Here is a 19,927-nt window from a genome sequence, read left to right on the forward strand (position 1 = left end):
CAAATGTGACGCCACTGTTTAAAAAAGGAAGTAGACAAAAAGCAGGTAACTACAGGCCAGAGATAGTAGGAACTGCTGATGCTGGAGAATCTGAGATAACTCTGTGTGAATCTGGATGAACACAGCAGGCCAAGCAGCATCAGAGGAGCAGGAAAGCTGATGTTTTGGGTCTCGACCCGAAACGTCAACTTTCCTGCTCCTCTGATGCTGCTTGGCCTGTTGTGTTCATCCAGCTTCACACTGCGTTAACTATAGGCCAGTAAGTTTAACTTCGGTTGTGGGGAAAATGCTTGAAGCTATCATTAAGGAAGAAACAGCAAGACATCTGGATATTAATTGTCCCATTGGGAACGCCCAGCATGGGTTCATGAAGGGTAGGTCATGTTTAACTAATTTGGTGGGATTCTTTGAGGACATTACTTGCATGGGGAGACAATGTGAAACCTGTGGATATGGTATATCTAGATTTCCAGAAGGCATTTGACAAGTTGCCACACCAAAGGCTGTTATAGAAGATACAGTTGCATGGTAATACAGGTAATATATTGACATGGATAGAGGATTGGTTGACCAGTAGAAAGCAAAGAGTAGGGGTAAATGGGTGTTTTTCTGGTTGGCGGTTAGTGGCTACTGGTGTGCCTCAGGGATCAGTGTTGGGACTGCAATTGTTTACCATTTACATAGATGATTTGGAGTTGGGGACTAAGTCTGGCGTATCAAAATTTGCAGATGACACTAAGGTGAATGGTAGAGCAAAGTGTGCAGAAGACACTGAAAGTCTGCAGAGGGATATGGATAGTCCAAGTGAGTGGGCAAAGGTCTGGCAGATGGAGTACAATGTTGATAAGTGTGAGGTCATCCATTTTGGTAGGAATAACAGCAAAAGGCACAGTGTTTTAAATGGTAAAAAATTGCAGCATGCTGCTGTGCAGAGAGACTTTGATATCCTTGTACATGAATCCCTTAAATTAGGATTGCAGGTGCAGCAGGTAATTAAAAAGGCAAATGTAATGTTGCCTGCCATTGCTAGAGGGATGGAGTTTAAAAACAGGGAGGCTATGCTGCAGCTGTATAGGGTCCTGGTGAGGCCACACCTGGAGTACTGTGTGCAGTTTTGGTCTCCTCACTTGAGAAGAGATATACTAGCACTGGAGAGGGAGCAGAGGAGATTCACACGGTTGATTCCAGAGTTGAGAGGGTTGGATTATAAGGAGAGACTGAGTAGACTGGGATTATACTCATTGGAATTCAGAAGAATGAGGAGAAATTTTATAGAAACATAAGATTATGAAGGGAATAGATAAATTGGAGGCAGGGAGGTCGTTTCCACTAGAAGGTGAAACTAGAACTAGAGGGCATAGCCTCAAAATAAAGGGAAGCAGATGTAGGACCGAGATCAGGAGGAACTTCCTCACCCAAAGGGTTGTGAATCTGTGGAATTCCCTGCCCAGTGAAGTGGTTGAAGCTACCTCGCTAAATGTTTTTAAGGCAAGGTTAGATAAATTTTTGAACAGTAAAGGAATTAAGGGTTACAGTGAGTGGGCGGGTAAGTGGAGCTGAGTCTCAAAAAGATCAGCCATGATCTTATTAAATGGCAGGCAGGCTCGAGGGGCCGGATGGCCTACTCCTGCTCCTAGTTCTTATGTTCTTACGTAAATTCACAGCCTTGAAGAACACACGTCCCGCCAAAGTCCCACCTTCAACCCCATCCCACCTGTAAATGTGCTCGGACAGGCAAAACAAAACCTGGCAAACTCTCGAAAAGTCCTTTCCAATTTCCTCCCCACTCTACAAGACGTTATCAACACCTACCAGAGGTGTGAGCATTATCAATAAATATTTAGCTTCTAACATATTTGGGAATGAAGGTGCATCAGTGCCACAGCTCTGTCTCTGACAGGCCCCTACCCTCAAACACACACACACACACACACACACACACACACACACACACACACACACACACACACACACACACACACACACACACACACACACACACAGTCTCAGCTCTACCCCCAGCCCCTATGACCAACTCTTACATTTCTCACTGAGGGGCCATGACATGTTTCAAACCTTGAAATGGGGCCAGAGTGGAATGGTTTGGGAAGCATTGTTATGTGGATTCAGAGAGCGTGATGGTTTCAGATTTTATGCGCATTATGAAGTTTTGATGTGAGATCAATGCATTCAATTGGCAGCCCCAACAGACAGGACATTTTACCAGATGATAGTCAAACAAACTGAATTTTGTATTTTGTCCCAACCTTCCCAACACCATTGGGACCACTAAGTTGAGACAGCCAAATAGCTTGAGCTAGGGAGAGGCTGGAGTTATTCTTCCTGGAGTGTCGGAGGCTGATGGTGCCTTTATGGAGGATAATAAAATCGCGAGGGGCATGGGTAGGGTAAAGACCACCCCAGGACAGGGGAGTTCAGAACTAGGGGGCATATGTTTAAGGTGCAAGGGGAAAGATTTAAAAGGAACCTGAGGGGCAACTTTTTCACTCAGATGGTGGTGCGTGTATGGAATGAACTGCCAGAGGAAAAGGTGGAAGTCGGTACAAATACAACATTTAAGAGGTATCTGCATGGGTACATGAATGGGAAGGATTTAAGAGGGATATGGTACAAATGTTGGCAAATGGGACTAGATTAATTTAGGGTATCTGGTTGGTATGGACGACTTGGATTGAAGAGTCCATTTCAGTGCTGCACATCTATGACTGTAAATGGCTAGATAACGGTCAATCACTGAGCTCGGGCTCAGCTAAGGAGGGCTTTACAATTATGTTTATATTTCAATGGATTTGCTCCAATTTCTGCCTTGATTTCTCCAGCTGTAAGGACGCGGTAACCCATTGCTGTCTCTACTCTCTGAGCTACCTTGGAGGGAGGTCCAGGAAAGTTTCTGAGGTTAGTTTTCTCTGCAGCCACAGTGTCTGAGACTGCAGTACAGGGGTACCATTGCCAATTCCAAGTGGACTTATCCCTGGAGGCACCGCTACCCACCTCGAACCATGCCACCTGATCAGAAAAGGCTTCCCCGCGCGCCCCCTCCAACCTGGTTATTGTTAACAGTTATGAAAGCACTCAGAGTTTAGAATGCTTTTATAGTGTTTCCCCTAGACTGATTGCAGCTGTGTGACCGGCGGATTAATTTTTAATTCAGAAACAGATCTGGAGAGTGGGCTGACGTTTACCACAGTAGCTATGGCACTGGGTGTGTAATCTAGTGGATATAAGCTGAGTGCCCACTATAGATATATATGGAATTTGATTTAAACGAAATCATCGTTGGCACCAGGATAAAACAGGCATGAAAAACTGTTAACAAAATGTGAAGCTGGATGAACACAGCAAGTCAAGCAGCATCTCAGGAGCACAAAAGCTGACATTTCGGGCCTAGACCCTTCATCAGAAGGCTGTGTTCGTCCAGCTTCACATTTTGTTATCTTGGATTCTCCAGCATCTGCAGTTCCAATTATCAATGAAAAACTGTTAGATTGTTGCAAGAATCTCACTGATACTTAAGGGAATGTGCTCTGCCTACACAACCCTGCCTGCCTGTGAAACTAACCCATGCTGACTGAACTGTAATGCTTTCTGAAGTAGGTTTGCTCATTCTGGAGTTTTCAGAAATTAAAAATTAATCTTCAACGCCCCGCTGGAGGAAAGATCATGAGGGTATTGAAACTACAATGCATGTTTTCATCACTTCTGTTGTAAAAAGACAGAAGTGATGAAATAGATGCCAGGGAGAGATGTGGTAGGGCAGTTTAGAACATAGAACATACAACAGTACAGCACAGTACAGACCCATTGGCCCAAGATGTTGTGCTAAACTTTTACCCTCAACCTAAGGTCAATCTAACCTCCACCCCTTTGTTATACTATCATCCATATGCCTATCTAATAGCCGCTGAAATGCCCCTAATGAAGCTGACTCCACTACCCACGGCGGCAATGCATTCCACGCCCCTACCAGTCTCTGAGTAAAGAACCTACCTCTGATGTCTCCCCTATATCTACCTCTACTCACTTTAAAACTATGCCCCTTCATAACAGCTACTTCCACCCTAGGAGAAAGTCCCTGGCTGTCTATTCTACCTATAGCTCTGATAATTTTGTACACCTCTATCAAGTCACCTTATTTTATTTATTTTTATTTAATTCCTTCATGGGACATGGTTGTCACTGGCTGGGCCAGTCTTTATTGCTCTAGTTGCCCCTTGAGAAGGTCATGGTGAGCTGCATTCTTGAACCACCGGAGTCCATGTGTTGTAGGTAGACCCACAGTGCCTTACGGGAGGGAGTGACAGGATTTTGACTCAGCAACAGTGTAGGACCGGCGATACATTTCCAAGTCAGGGTGGTGAATGGCAGATGGTGGGGTTCCCATGTATCTGCTGCCCTTGTCCTTCTAGGTGGAAGTGGCCGTGGGTTTGAAAGGTGCTGCCTGAGGATCTTTGGTGAATTTTTGCAGTGCATTTTGTAAACGGTGACACACTGAGCGTCGGTGATGGAGGGAATGGATGCTTGTGGATATCGTGCCAATCAAGCGGGCTGCTTTGTCCTGGATGTTGTCAAACTTCTGGAGCGTTGTTGGGAGCTGCACTCTTCCTGGCAAGTGGGGATTATTCCATCACTTTCCTGACTTGTGCCTTGTAGAAGGAAGCTCATGTGATAAAACACCCAGGAAGAGTGGCAAATCTTCTCTGAAGTGAATCAAAAGCCACTCTGCTGTTCAAGCAAAGACCCAGCACCTTCTCTGGCCAATTGGATTAGAATGGGCTAATAATGTGGGCTTGTTGGAATCCTGAAATAAAACTCTTCTATTAAAATGGACTTTTCTTCCTTTCTAAATCAGGAATTCATAACTGTTCAGCTTTTTACTGAGATGAGGACTGCAGCAGGGTCCAGATAGTACTATGGCTCCTCCCCTCCTATATGTCACAGTATTAGATTAAAACAAAATACAGAACATAAACTGAACTTATCAGTCTTAGTACCACTAAATAAGTATCATGTTTGCAAGGATAAAATAACTGAACACATTTGAATCATTAGTCAATACAGGATTGGAAGTAATGAATAAAATATTTTCTAGGCAGTGAGACTGATGCTATTTTTAGGATTTGTAACCCTGGATACAACAAGGGAGAAACAACATAAGTAGAAATAAATTCAGTGGGACACCATGGAATCATACAACACAATGAAGGCCATTTGGTGTATCATTGTGTGCAACATCGGGAAAGCTACGTAAATTACAAAATGTACAAATTAGGATCCAAAGTACAGCCATTCACCCTTCAACTTGAAGCTGTGTTGTCTTTACTTCACTGTTGCTGGGGCAAAATTGTGAAACATGCTCCTGAACAGCCCTTCTCAGCACCTCAAGAAGGCAACCCATTATCTCTTGATCAGCGGCAGTTAGGGACAGGCTTCCTACCACTGGGCCATTCCACACATTCTTCTGCTTCCCCTGCCAGGAGGTGATGGGTCACCTGTCTTAAGCCTAGGGGCCAACACGAGATCAATGAGAGCCCACGTCAGGAGTTTAAGTTTTCCTTTATTCATTCACAGGATGAGGATGTTACTGGCTAAGCAGCATTTATTGTCCAGAGCACAATAAGAGTCAGTCACACCACTGTGGGCCTGGAGTCACATACAAGGATAGAAGTTTCCTTCCCTAAAGGACATCCTCAGGCAGCACCTTCCAAATCCATGGCCACTTCCATCTAGAAGGACAAGGGCAGCAGATACATGGGAACCCCATCATCTGCCATTCACCACCCTGACTTGGAAATGTATCGCCGGTCCTACACTGTTGCTGAGTCAAAATCCTGTCACTCCCTTCTGTAAGGCACTGTGGGATATGTTTTTCCAACAATTGACAATGGTTGCATGGTCATCATCAGACTGTTCATTCCAAATTTTTATTGAATTCAAATTCTACCTTCTGCTGTGGTCGGATTTGAACCGGGGTTCCTACAACATGAGAGAATACAAGGTGTAGAGTTGGATGAACACAGCAGACCAAGCAGCATCAGAGGAGCAGGAGGGCTGATGTTTCGGGCCTAGATCCTTCTTCAGAAACTTTTGCATTTTCTGAAAAAGGGTCTAGGCCCAAAACATCAGCATTCCTGATCCTCTGATGCTGCTTCGCCTGCTGTGTTCATCCAGCTCTACACCTTGTTATCTCAGATTCTCCAGCACCTGTGTTTCCTACTATCTCATCCTACAACATTATCTAGGTCTATGGATTAGCAGTCCAGTGATAATATGAATGGGCCATCGCCTCCCTAATGCAATGTTTGATAACTTGGTGTCAGATGCGATTGTTTTCTGTAAGGTGACCGTTGCTCAGGTGTAGTTATTTTTTTCCCTTACCCTACTTTTAAGATCTCAAAGGGATAATGCGAACTTCAGTTCTTTCAGCAGCATAATGGGAATAAACACCAGCACTTCAATCCACATTTTCTGTTTTGTTTTTCCAGAGGTTGACAAGTTCAGATCACAACCCAAAGAGAAAAAGACATAGCCAAGTGACATATGCCCCTGAGTGCTGCTGCTAATTCAGGTGGGTCCCGAGAGACAGGACTTGAAGCTCAGAGAATTGGGGAGCTTCAAACTTTAACACAAGGATTTAATTCTCCACAATCTCCAAAGCCCAGAAGCTGCCTTGTTTATGTCGATGTCAATTAAGGTCCTAGAAAACAGAAGCCTTTTGATGGTGAAGAGGAAAATAATGCTCATTATTACCGTGGCAAGCAGTTTGATAAAGCACTTTGTTATAAAATGTGCAGCTCGGTGGCTCAGTGGTTAGCACTGCAGCCTCACAGCGCCAGGGACCTGGGCTCAATTCCACCCTCAGGCAACTGTCTGTGTGGAGTTTGCACGTTCTCCCGGAGTCTGTGTGGGCTTTGTCTGGGTGCTCTGGTTTCCTCCCACAGTCCAAAGATGTGCAGGTTAGGTGGATTGGCCATTGCATCCAGGGATGTGTAGGTTGGGTGTGTTAGCCATGGGAAATGCAGGGTTATAGGGAAGGAGTAGGGGTAGGGGGATGGCTCTGGGCAGGATGATCTGTGGAGGATGAGTGAGGACTTGTTGAGTCAAAGGGTCTGTAGGGATTCTATAAACTGAATTTAGAATCATAATGCAGTTGATACATGAAAGCAGACAACAGGTTATAAAATTCACCTACTTTTGGCACTTGATTGATGCTGAACAGACGAGGTAACTTTAAACTCAGCATCCCTGAAGTTATTCTGCTCTTCTCACTCAATGCGTCAGCTTCCTCTCACTCGTTGAATGTGCACTGACAGCACTGGCCTCTCTGCAATCTCCCTCCCTACTGCAACGGCCTGACCTCCAGGATCTTCACATCAGTTTCCTCTTCCACACTTGACCGTGGCTGCAGCAAATCTGGCCTAAGGAAACATCAGAAAGCACGTACACGTGTCATTGCTCTAGCAACACTGATACGAGCAAGTACCAAAGACATTTTAACTTTTGACTGGAAAGCCACTCCTATATCAATTCGTTACAGCTTTTTTTTTCTCTCTGCTTCTCTCTCTCTTTCTCTTGCAGTACTCAGTCTTGGTTTTTCCACAGAGCTTGCTTTGTAATGCCAGCATAACTGGATCAGTGGCTGACCAGAGAATGTAAATTAATCGTTCAACTGTTTCCCAGATAATAACTGGGGAGCCACACAAAGAGGATAGTTTTACAGTCTGCATACAATTTATAACTGTCATGGATTAAGTTACCAGTGCATTTTCTAACAGAAGCTCAAATGGTGATTCAGTTCTTGGCAATGAAACTGGATTGAGGAATGCCTATAATCCTTCACTTTCAGTTCACACAATGACCCGATGGGTGAGAACGTTATTAAATGTTACAGATTCAGCATTCCTGAACTGGACTCCTAGTCTGCACTGATTCAGTCCGCTGAGTTTCAGGACACAAGCTCAAAGCTTTGCTGATCCAAGCTGTGGGGTGGGGGGAATAAACTGGAAAAATTAGGAGTCATTCAGCTCATCTAGTTTGCTTCACTGTTCAGTCAAGCCCAGAATTTAAATGTCTCTCAGCTCTATTTATTCAGTCTTGCTTCCTATCCCTGATAAACATACCACACAAAAACCTGATGACAGAGTTGTACGGTGGTATGGAAAGAAGCTATTCGAATTAATGTGCTCATGCAAGCCTCCAATTGAATATTCCAAGCAATCAGTCTCATTCCTCTGCTTTATCGCCATAGTCCTGCAGGATTATTCCCCTCAAGTTCTCTTCCACTCTCATTTTGAAATTATTAATTTATTCAGAATCTTTAAAAACGCCAATGGACCCCAGTCTTTTTGGAAAAAGAGGGTTCCAGATTTCGACCAGCCTTTGTGTAATAAGATGTTGCCTGACTTCACTCCTGAGTGGTGTGTTTCTACTTCAAAGATAAATGGCCAGAACTTAATTCTCCTCCATTATCACTTAGGGAGTTGGTGCGAACGCCCACATCCCCTCTGTCCAAGACACCTAATGCCCTTACGCTGTGACAGAAACAGTCATCTTTGGGCCATCTATGTGATTAAAAAGCATAGAAAATAGAAGCAGGCCATTCAGCCCTTCGAGTCTGCTCCACCATTCAAAATGACCATGACTGATTATCCAGTTCCTACTTTCTCCACATATCATAAATCTCTTTAACCCTAAAAACCATTTGAACTTCTTCTTGAAGAACATTCCTTGCTTTGGCCTCAACCTTCTGTGGCAGAGAAGGCCTTTTGGGTGGGACAATCATCTTTCTGCACTGTTTTTTTTTATTCAGTCATGGGATGAGGGAATCACTGGCCAGGCCAGCATTTATTATCCAGCCCAGAGGACTGTTAAGTGTCAACCATAGTGCTGTGGGTCTGGAGTCACATGTAGGCCAGACAAGGCAAAGACAGCTGTTTCCCTCCCAAAAGGGCATCTGTGAATCAGATGGGGTATTTCCCCAACAATTGGCAATTAATTCATGGGGGTCTTCATTAGACTCTTATTTCCAGATTTTTATTGGATCCAAATTCCATCATCTGTCATGGCAGGATTTGAACCTGGGTCCCTAGTTTAATAGTCCATTGATAATACCAGTAGGCCATTGCCTTCCCCCAACCAGTGAGGATTTTTGCTCCTGATTCCCACTGCCTTTATTTACATTATGGTGCGGTACTTGGTCAAATGCATCAAGAACAGTCAGTCTCAGTTCAATGCTCATTGTCTCCAGGAATTCTTTCAGACCAAAATACTAATAGAGCAACATGTCAGTGAACACTTGTTGTAATTCTCAACTTTTTAATCCACAGCCAATTCTATTTTTGACTAGAAGTTCTTTGTATTTCTCTTCACAAGAAAACCGAATGCATTCAGAAGAGGTCTGGAAGCCATAAATCATTTTAAAACATAACATTTCCAGACTTTGATGTTGTTTTGGCTTGGTCTGGATGAATTGCAGGGAGTTTTCTCGATCCCAGTCCAACATCCCTCTGTAAATGAGCATTTATCCAATAATTTATATATCCCCTTCTCTTGACCTTGCAGTCTCCCATCTCCTATTTAAAGATGATAGCTGCTGTGGATCATAGAAATCACTGCGCAGACAAGATTGTCACCTAGCCAAATAATAAAATTAGGGCAGTTGTAAGAAATAGATGTTCTCCTATTATTAAGAATGAATTAAAAACATGGTCATAGAAGCAGTCCCAGGTCAGAAAAGGTTGATGGCATAGGCTTCTCTTGTCTTCCCTGGAGTAGAGAAAACTGTGGAGTTAACACAATCAGAAATAACAACAGCCACCTCCACTTATATAGCATCTTTAACAGTGTAAAATCTCCGAAAGCACATCACCAGAACATTAACAAAGAAAATTTGGCACAGAGTTGTGTTGGCAGCATCAGGGCAGGTGACTAAAAGCTTGGACAAAAAAAGAAAGTTACGTTTGAACAAACATCTTAATGCTATCTTTTATCTTAAAACATATCATAATGGAAGTAATCCTAAAACTTGTATCTAGATGGATGACGGTATAGCATCATTGGTGGAGTGAAGACAGTCTGTGTTTCATTGAGTTTTTTTTTGTCAAAGGTCAGATATAGTTAATGAATTATTTTAGCTGGTGTGATGGTTCAAAACAAGGGGAACAATCTTAAAATTAGAGTCAGGAGTGGAATCAGCAAGGATGACTTCATATGTTGGTCTCAAAAGTATGGAATGTGGCTCATAGATATTTTCAACCAACTTGATCAGACATGACATAGCACGACACATTTCCAGGTCAGGTAGGATTTGAACTAACCTCCTGGCTCAGAGGTAGGGACAGTATTTCTGAGCCACAAGAACACTTCCCTCAGTTCAGTAACTGACTAGACAACATTTAGGAAAGTTGTTGATGAGGTAGTGGTAATGCTACTGCCCTAGTAATCCATAATCCCAGGTTAATGTTCTGAGGACATGACAGTTCAACCCCAGTTTAGCAAATGGTGAGATTTAATTTCAATTTTAAAATCATAGAATCCCTACGGTATGGAAGAAGGCCATTCACCCCATTGAATTGAAACCAACCCTCTGAAGATCATCCCACCCCAGTTCACCCCCCTACTCTATCCCTGCATTTCCCAGCCTGCAATTTTATGGGCAATTTAGCATGGCCAATCCACCCAACCTACAGATCTTTGTACCATGGAAGGAAACTGAAGCACCCAAAGGAAACACATACAGTGATAGTTGCCCAAGGGTGGAGTTGAACCTGGGTCCCTGGTGCTTTGAGGCAGGTGTGCTAACCACTGAGCCACCATGGCACCCAACATAGAGCTAGGATATGAACAGCCAGCCTAATGGTGTCTAACTGCTGTCAATTTTCATTAAAAAAAACCCCTCTGATCCTTTAGGGAAGGAAATCTGCCATTCTTATCTGGTCTGGCCTATGTGTGACTCCAGATGCACAGCAACAGGGTTGACCTTTAACTGCCCTCTGGGCAAATAGGGATGGCGATAAATGCTGGTCTAGCTAGTGATTTTCACATCTCGCTAAAAAGCTCACTGTTCGAATTGAGAATTAGTTATGACCTGGAATGGTTCAATTAATATATTTTATATTCACTGGGATACAGCTTGAATTTCTACATTTGTATAAAACAGGGGGTAAATGCACTGGCAGCTTATTTTACATAACTGTTGAATTTTAATTCCATCAAGGTCATCTACAGGGATAGAAAACCACTTGTCAAGTCACAATCACATTTTTTTCACACCGTTCCAAACACTCAACATCCAGCTGAATGTTCATTTTTGTTTTAGAGCTGACAGTGTTGCTGAGTGACAGCTTTAACTAGGAGGCAAGTTGAGAAACTTATCAGCCATGATTGAATGGAGGAGGAGACTCGATGGGCCGAATGGCCTAATTTCTACTCCTACGTCTTATGAGTGAGGCCATCAGTTATAAATTGCCCATCTTCGTACTTGGATTGATTGAGAATCCTGAGGAAACTGTAACATCTGTAATTGTAACAATTCATTATCAAGATCCTCCAACTTGGTCTTTTCATCATTTGAAATGCAGCACTTTCTACTGGGCTTCATTGACAGCCCTATTTACTTAAAGTGAACTTGCTAATATAGGGATGAAGCTTAAAATCAGTGTTGTAATGGTGATTGCTACAAAAGCAACTAGGTCTTTATATATTTGTCTGAAGAAGGGTCCCAACCCGAAATGTCAAGCTTTCCTGTTCCTCTGATGCTGCTTGGCCTGCTGTGTTCATCCAGCTTCACACCGTGTTATCTCTGGGTCTTTATATAGCATACTTAACACAGAAATAAAACTTCTAAGGTATGTTGGATAGCAAAATTGGACAGAAGGAGATATCAGCACCGATGATCAAAAATTTAATCAAGAGTCAGGTTTTAAGGAGTGTGTTATTGGGGGAAGAGGAGTTTGAATATCAAAAGGTTATGCCTCAATTTTTCAGGGCACTGATGCGATCACATCTGGAGTACTGTCCACCACACCAATTAGCTTTTTTCATGGAAAACGTAGATGTATTGTAAGCAGTTTACCAGACTAAATCTTTGGCACTGTCATCCTGAAAAGATGGTGGAAGAAGAGTCCTTGAATATTTTGAAGGCAGATTCTTGTTTAGCAAGGTGGTAAAATGTTACTGGGGTTGGGAGGTATGGGTAGGAGACAATGTGGATTGGTGGCTACAATCTGATCAAATCAGCCATGAACTTATTGAATGGCAGAACAGGTTGAAGGGACTGAATGGCCTACTTTTGCTCTTTGTTTGTATCAGAAATGGAAAGACTTACAGAAGTAAGTTCAGAGTTTGGGATCTCGAAGACTGAAGACACATCTATCATAAGTAGAGCAGTTAAAATTCGGGATACTCAAGAGGCCTGAATTGAACAATTTCTTATCTTGGAATGCTTTGACGAGCCATGTCACCAAGTTTTCCTGGCCCAGGAGAATATTGAAAAGTGTTTCCAATTTGTCCATTTTCTTAGCAAGGGTAACCCAATAAACTGCTGTGTCCAGATGGTGTGTAATTGTAGATAACTGTGAAATTGAATAGATCTTTTCCAGTTTACAATTTTCACAAGCACTTCTTAGTATCAGTTGTTTATCTAAAGAGCCTGATGATAACATGTCACAGGCCTTTGCCAAGTTCTCTAACAGAGTCACATATTTTGTTTGGTTCTCCTTCAGATTGAATTTCCATAATGACATTATTGCTGTCATTGTTGAATGTTGCTCCCATATTTTGCTGCAATGAGCTACTGGAGGTAGGCGAGTTTCAGGTATTTAATGACTGTAACCTGGATTGAAAGAATGATCAGAGAAAAACAGATTTGACACTTTAAGTGGTCATTGCTATAGGAACTGCTCTATGAGAGCTTTTATCCATCCTGGGCCTTATTTCTAAAGAAGATTAAATGCCCCCTCATGGCGTAATTGCATGTGCTCAGTTTTCTGCCAGATTTCCCTTGGACACCACACTCCAGTTGTGGGTCGAGTGAACAGTCACATGCCAACAAGTATTACATTAGCCACAAGAGGTTGATGAAGTATATTCTTCTTTGATATGTTCAACCCTCTCCCAATTAACGCTCCACTACTTTTGAGTCTACCCAGTGGTGTCAGTGGACCATTCAACCATGGGAAGGTCTTGCCCACACCTAACTTTCAGATGCTCATTTTCCAGCAGAGACGATTGAATAGGATGAGTACAAGAGTTTCCTGCAAGATTCGTGTCCTACTTATCCAAGACTACGCGACCAGTTGTAGCACCTTCACCACTCACACATTTTTCTTCCGTTATGGGAAAGATTTATAAGGAATGATTATTACTAAACTAATTATTTCAAGTATCATCTGAATGGTATTGTTTAGTCTCATTGGAGACATTTATTACAGGGGTTCGGGAGTACTGACGGACACAGTTAAAAATAAGTGAAAATGATAATCAGCAGACTACATATCTGCATCTCAGCATGTTAACTCAACATTATTACAAAAAGACACAGCTTCTCCTTGAGGGTCATCCCTGCCCCACTGATGATCTGACTCACAAAGCTGAGAAAAAAAGAAACGTTTTATTTAGAATTCCAAGCTCATTAAGGAGGCTACAGAACAATCCATACCCAATAACCTGCTCTTAAAACTCTGTTCATATTTTGACAATGGTGACAAATTCCATCATTGCAACTGAGACAAGCCAATAATAAACAACAGTGTAACTAAAATAATCCATAACATATCAAAATAAAAAAAGCAAGTTGCCCGATTTCCTAATGAGAAGGGAGTCCTTAACTGCTAAAGATAAAACACATTTTCCTTGAACCAAATTGGTGCACCAATTTTCACTGAAATGTGATCATTATTTTTTGGGATATATTTGTTTATAGATAAAAAGGGATGAACACATTACTCCCTTTCTCCGTCAGTAGCAGAGGAAATCAATGCCACTGTCATTGGTTATCTGGCTATCATGTCATTTCACCAAATTGGCTGAAGGGTTACTCTAAATTATAACAGTGGCTGCTTGGAAAGCACTCCATTGACGTTAAAGTGCTTTGGGATGTGAAAAGCATTAAATAATTGCAACAACCTATATTCACATAGCACTTTCCAAGCGGTAAGAGGTCTCAAGATGTTCCATTGAAGTGTTAGCAATCAAAATTTGACACCAAGCCATGTGATGGAATATCAATGAAGGGGACTAAAAGCTCAGCCAAAGATGTGGGTTTTATACAGCATTGTAAGGGGGCAGAGAGAGTTTGGGAAGTGGAATTCCGGTGTGAGCTTGGGCAACTGAAATCCGAGTGCTTTCTTTCTCAGAGTTGTTTTTACACCGGTACATTACTGGCTGGAATCACAGAGGAAAGGGATCTGTGCTGAACCTTCTGTTAGACTGGTTTGTGGATATGACAGCAATGGAAATTCTGATCTAGGGGCACCTTCTCCTGAAACCTTAGATAAACAAGCAGCCTTATATAAACACATCTTTAACTCAACCAACCAAACAAAAACATCTGCAACCCCTCAGAATAAGACAAGGCTACCTACTGGGTTGTGTAACACTTTTGGGGATGCGGGTGATATTGGCAAATTAATTCACACCATCCACCCCCCATCATCTATTTTGGTCTTTGTGAAGGGGGTTATGGTCTAGCTTTGAGCCCCATTGCTGTCTTTACAGTGAGGTTACACCTTTTCCCTCCCCTGCATGGTTTAGACAGAGTTCCAAGTTTTTGATGCCGCAATAGTGATGGAACAGGGATGTATAGGATGGTGTAAGTCAGTCGGAGGCAGAAGGGTGACTATGTTTCTATATTCGCTCATGGGAGATGAGTGTCTCTGGCTCAGGCAGCATTTACTGCCTATCCCAGAATTGGGGGGGCAATGAGACCTACACTACTGCGGGTCTGGAGTCACATATACACCAGACCAGATGCGGATGGCAGATTTCCTTCCCTAAAGGAAATTAGTGAATCAGATGGGTTTTTTCTCTGACAATTGGCAATAGTTTCACAATCATAAATAGACCCTTATTTCCAGATTCTTTATCAAGTTCAAATTCCACCCAGGATTTGAACCTGGGTCCCCAGAACATTAGCTTTGTTTCCTGGACCAAGTCAAGCAATTGTACCACCAGGGCATTGCCTCCTCCCTAAAGATAGTTTTCGTGTTTGCTTTTTATTTCACAAGGAAGAACATATGAGTTTTCAAGGACAAGGCAGGAGATGGCACAAATTCAAAAGCTCATTTGGAGAGCATCCCCAGACATGATGGGCTGAATGGCCTCCTTCTGCACTGTAACAGTTCTGTAATTTAGTTATTCCTGCTGGACAGTGAAGATCTTGGCTTTGGGAACTACAGCAGAAGGCATGTTTTCTGGTGTGGGTTACACTTGGAGGTCAAACTGATTTGTTCCTGCCCATTGACTTTAGGCATTCAGACATAACTGAGGTATGAGAAAAATTCTTCGGCTCAAGTAGCCATCTGAGCTGATTGGAACTGGAGACTCTGGTGTTATGGAGCAGTTTCCCAATAATTTGAAAATGGAGCAGAATCCTAGTTTTCGGTTGCCATATCCAAACCATTCAGATATTATTGGAAGAGTGGTGTGTCCCTGGATCTGTCTGAAATGTCACGTCAGCGTGGATGGGCAATCTTAACCTGCAGGGCTATCTGGAAAGGGAGGGGCTGGACCAGCTCTTGCAGAAAACCAACAAGAGTCTCAATGGGCTGAACGACCTCCTCATGCTCTAGCCATTCCAATGATAAGTGTGGAATCTTTTGAGGCTCCCTTGAACCTGGGCCCTGCACTAACAACACTGGTACCATTCTGAGGTTGTGACAAGTGCACTTCCTCCCTCTTACGACGGTGAACTAAAATGATTCCCAGGCTTCCTTTCTCACTCACCTGCTTCTTAATCTATTCCGAACAATTTACCAGATACTAAAAACTCTATCACTTTGCTTGTAATTTCTGATTATAATGGTTGCTCCACTGTAAGTAAACTCACTTTTTCACTTGAGTGGCTTTAAGGACCCTTTCATTAAGAGGTTATTAAATCCAAACCCAATAGAGAGTCGCATTCCCAAATCAGCATATAATAATTATCTACTTACCATAGCTATTGGACCATGAAGATCCTATTCAAATACAAAACATCTATCTCAAAATATGATGTGGAGGTGTTGCTGTTGGATTGGCGTGGATAAAGTCAGAAGTCACACGACAGCAGGTTGTACTCCAACAGGTTTATTTGAAATCACAAGCCTTTGAAATTTAGCCCTTCTCTCAGGTGATTTCTGACTTTCTCAAAATATGTATGAGAGCCCCATAACAGAATTATAAAAGGGACAGCCCCTTTAAGTGGTAGTAGAATCTCTGGAATAATAAAGCCGCACAGATTGTTTCTCTGCACTGATTTTCTTTGCTTCTCAGTTTTTTTTTAAATCAACACCCACCTCTACTTATCATCATGCAAGTTAAGCTGCTAATGCCTCACAGCTCCCACAGCCCCTCATTCTGCCAATGTATAGTGTGATGACACATATCAGCAGACTTTTGCCTGGCTGCGTGTCAGCTGAGTACTGCAGCGTAACATTCAGCTCGAGATTGCGCTCCTGCAGCTATCTCCGTGCTACCTTTGTTTCCTGTGTGCCATCCAGGGGCAACTGGCCACAACAGTAAATCTGCCTATAGTGTAAATAAGGAGCACTGCTAGCCTAGTAATCTCTGTCCAATCAGCCCACCTTCTGAGGGAGGGGTGGTACAGGTCTAAAGCAGCCACTGTACTTGAACAGTAGGCAACACCTTATTGCCTGGTCCAACTGCTTCTGAGAGAGTTTAAGCCAAAGAGCAGGCAATGACTTCTAAGTACAGAGTTGACTTGAGATAACGAATGTCACTGTACCATGGTTAAAATTGAAGAGATTAATTTCTGAGTTCGGGAAAGCCAATAACTGCTTTGCTTGTGATCTCCACACCTCTCCCAAAGGCATTGACTCATGCTTAACGCAGGGTTCAAAGAATATCACTGCACACCCAATGATCATTCTTCCATGGGGATTCTGCACTGTTAGTTTATATATTTCAGTTCTATGCACAGATAACACTAATTCCTATGTGCAACAAGTTTCATCACAATGCTTTGCAATTCTTCTCCATTCCTCAGTTCGAGTCTGCAACTCTTAGAACTTTATTTTTAATTGACTCAGAATACACTCCCAGGCTTAACCAATCAAGCACAGTGAGCATAGATTAGTTACCAGATTCTCATAATCAAATACAGTACAACTGAAAAGTAGAGACAACAAGGTGTAGAGCTGGATGAACACAGCAGGCCAAGCAGCATCAGAGGAGCAGGAAAGCTGATGTTTTGGGCCTAGACCCTTCTTCAGAAATGGGGGAGGGGAAGGGGGTTTCTGAAATAAATAGGGAGGGGACGTAGGCAGATAGAAGATGAATAGAGGAGAAGATAGGTGGAGAGGAGACAGACAGGCCAAAGAGGCAGGGATGGAGCCAGTAAAGGTTAGTGAAGATGGGGAATTAGGGAGGAGATGGGTCAGTCCAGGGACAGGTCAAGCGGGCGGGATGAGGTTAGTAGGTAGGAAATGGGGGTGGGGCTTGAGTTGGGAGGAGGGCATAGGTGAGAGGAAGGACAGGTTAGGGAGGCGGGGATGAGCTGGGCTGGTTTTGGGATGTGCTAGGGGGATGGGAGATTTTGAAGCTTTTGAAGTCCACATTGTGATTAAACCAACCCAGCTCGGTCCTGGCTCCCTAACCTGTCCTTCCTCTCACCTATCCCCTCCTCCCATCTCAAACCCCACCACCATCTCCTACCTACTAACTTCATCCAGCCCCTTGACCTGTCCATCCTCCCTGGACTGACCTATCTCCTCCCTACCTACATTCACTTTACTGGCTCCATCCCCGCCTCTTGGACCTGTCTGTCTCCTCTCCACCTATCTTCTCCTCTATTCATCTTCTATCCGCCTCCCCTCCTCCCTATTTATTTCAGAATCCCCTTCCCCTCCCCCATTTCTGTTGAAGGGTCTAGGCCCGAAACGTCAGCTTTCCTGCTCCTCTGATGCTGCTTGGCCTGCTGTGTTCATCCAGCTCTTCACCTTGTTATCTCAGATTCTCCAGCATCAGCAGTTCCTACTATCACTGAAACAATTGAAAACTAGTTCGGATTGGCAGACTTTTTTGACAGCTTGATAGGGATCGCTCAATAGTAAACTGAAAATTAATTCAGACCAGCTACACCATCCCAGATAAGAAACAAAGCACTAGAATTTGTGTATCAATCAGGGTTCCAATATTCCTTATTTGTTTTAATACATTGATCTAACCACAAGGCTAAAAGAAAGACCTGGTTGAGGTCTTCAAAATTATGAAGATGTAAAGAAGATGTTTCCACTTGACTAAAAGTGATAAATGTAAGATAGCTACTTATTAATCTGATTCAATATTCAGTAGAAACATCATTCCCAGAGAATGTTCGGAATGTGAAATTTGCTCTCACATGAAATATGGAAGCAATTTAAGGGAAAGTTAGCAAGCTACATGAGGGAGAAAGGAATACAAGGATAGGGTGTAATGACCAGGTAAGGAGGGGCAAATTGTTTTCCCTCTTTTAACCCCTTTGCCAATCAGTTGTAACAAATATTTTCACTGTTTTTCTTAGCATGTATCTATCAGATTTCAAATAAAATGTAATTGACAAGATCAAAATGAAGGAACAAACTTACAAAGAGGAATCTTATTACCTACCACACTGAAAATAAATTAAAAAACACATCAAACACATACACAAACACAGGTAATATCCATAAGAGAGAGGTTGTTTACTACAGGCAGGAAGGTAAAGGTAACAGCTGTTTGAAGTTCCTAAACTTTTCGAATTGCAAGCATGACCTGAGTTCCCACTGTTCTTGTTGTCTTACGTCCATAACTGCGGCAAAGATTGCACAGATCTGTGTTGTCAATGAATGGTTGTTATTTTAAGTTGAGCTGTTTTTTACTGGGCACTAATTTCAAGATTAAGAAAGAGAGAGAGAGTATACTTCAGTTAATGCTTACAAATCCATTTTTCCATCTGTGTCCTCTGCTGCTCAAAAACAGCTGTTGACATAGATTATTTGTGGCTTCTTCTGTCTGGTATCATTGTACTTTCAAGCTGAATGATCTGCAGGTGACTTTTGTCCCAATGTATCGCATTCAAGAAGGTGTGACTGGATTTTGTGGCATGGTGTTTATGTCCCTGACTGTGAGGTGGGAGCCTGTGTTCACATCCCACTTTTGGGGAAAGCGTCTTATGACATCTCTGAGCCAGCTGATTCGGGAACATATCCAAGAAGCTGTGAATCAACCAGGAGACACAGATCTGAGTTTCATACCTTTTTAACAATGTTAGTTTTGGCACAGACTGATTCTTGTTTGCTGATAGTTTCATGACTTTGTCTGAAACTGGTCAGGTATTTCACAACCGCTATTTTAAGTTAGACCTTGTCCTTATTAAAGGTCACTTTAATCCATAAAGTCCCAAGCATTATGATCACTTGGAAGTTGAATCCCTGTTAGCCATTTTCACTATTATCCTAAAGGTTAGATTGGGTAATAACAACAGCTTCCATTTGTCCAGCGCCTCCAAATAGTAAGAATGTCACAAGGTGCTTCACAAGGGTTGAAACAAAACATGATGCCAATGCATGAAAGGAGCAAATGACCAAAAGCTTGATTGAAGAGTTAGAAGGGTTTGAGGAGCTATTTGAAAAAGAGGGGGTTGTAGCAGAGGGGTGGAGAAATTTAGCAAGGGAATTTCTGAGTGTATGGTTTTGGCTGCTGAATGCACTCTGTTAATGGCAGAGTGATTAAG

At 42.7% G+C, this 19,927-nt stretch overlaps 1 protein-coding gene across 2 annotated transcripts in view; it reads right to left on the bottom strand.

The window, feature by feature from the left end:
- Positions 1-19,927, bottom strand: part of paqr5b (progestin and adipoQ receptor family member Vb) — a 102,817-nt gene that overhangs the window by 42,489 nt on the left and 40,401 nt on the right. For both annotated transcript variants that reach the window (XM_048563106.2, XM_048563105.2), the window contains exon 2: positions 7,211-7,436. In XM_048563106.2, the coding sequence (XP_048419063.1) occupies positions 7,211-7,261 (51 nt within the window). In that variant the 5' untranslated portion in view covers positions 7,262-7,436. The remainder of the gene's footprint in view (positions 1-7,210; positions 7,437-19,927) is intronic.

Source organism: Stegostoma tigrinum, chromosome 33 (genome assembly GCF_030684315.1).
Source record: "Stegostoma tigrinum isolate sSteTig4 chromosome 33, sSteTig4.hap1, whole genome shotgun sequence".
Lineage (NCBI taxonomy): Eukaryota > Metazoa > Chordata > Chondrichthyes > Orectolobiformes > Stegostomatidae > Stegostoma > Stegostoma tigrinum.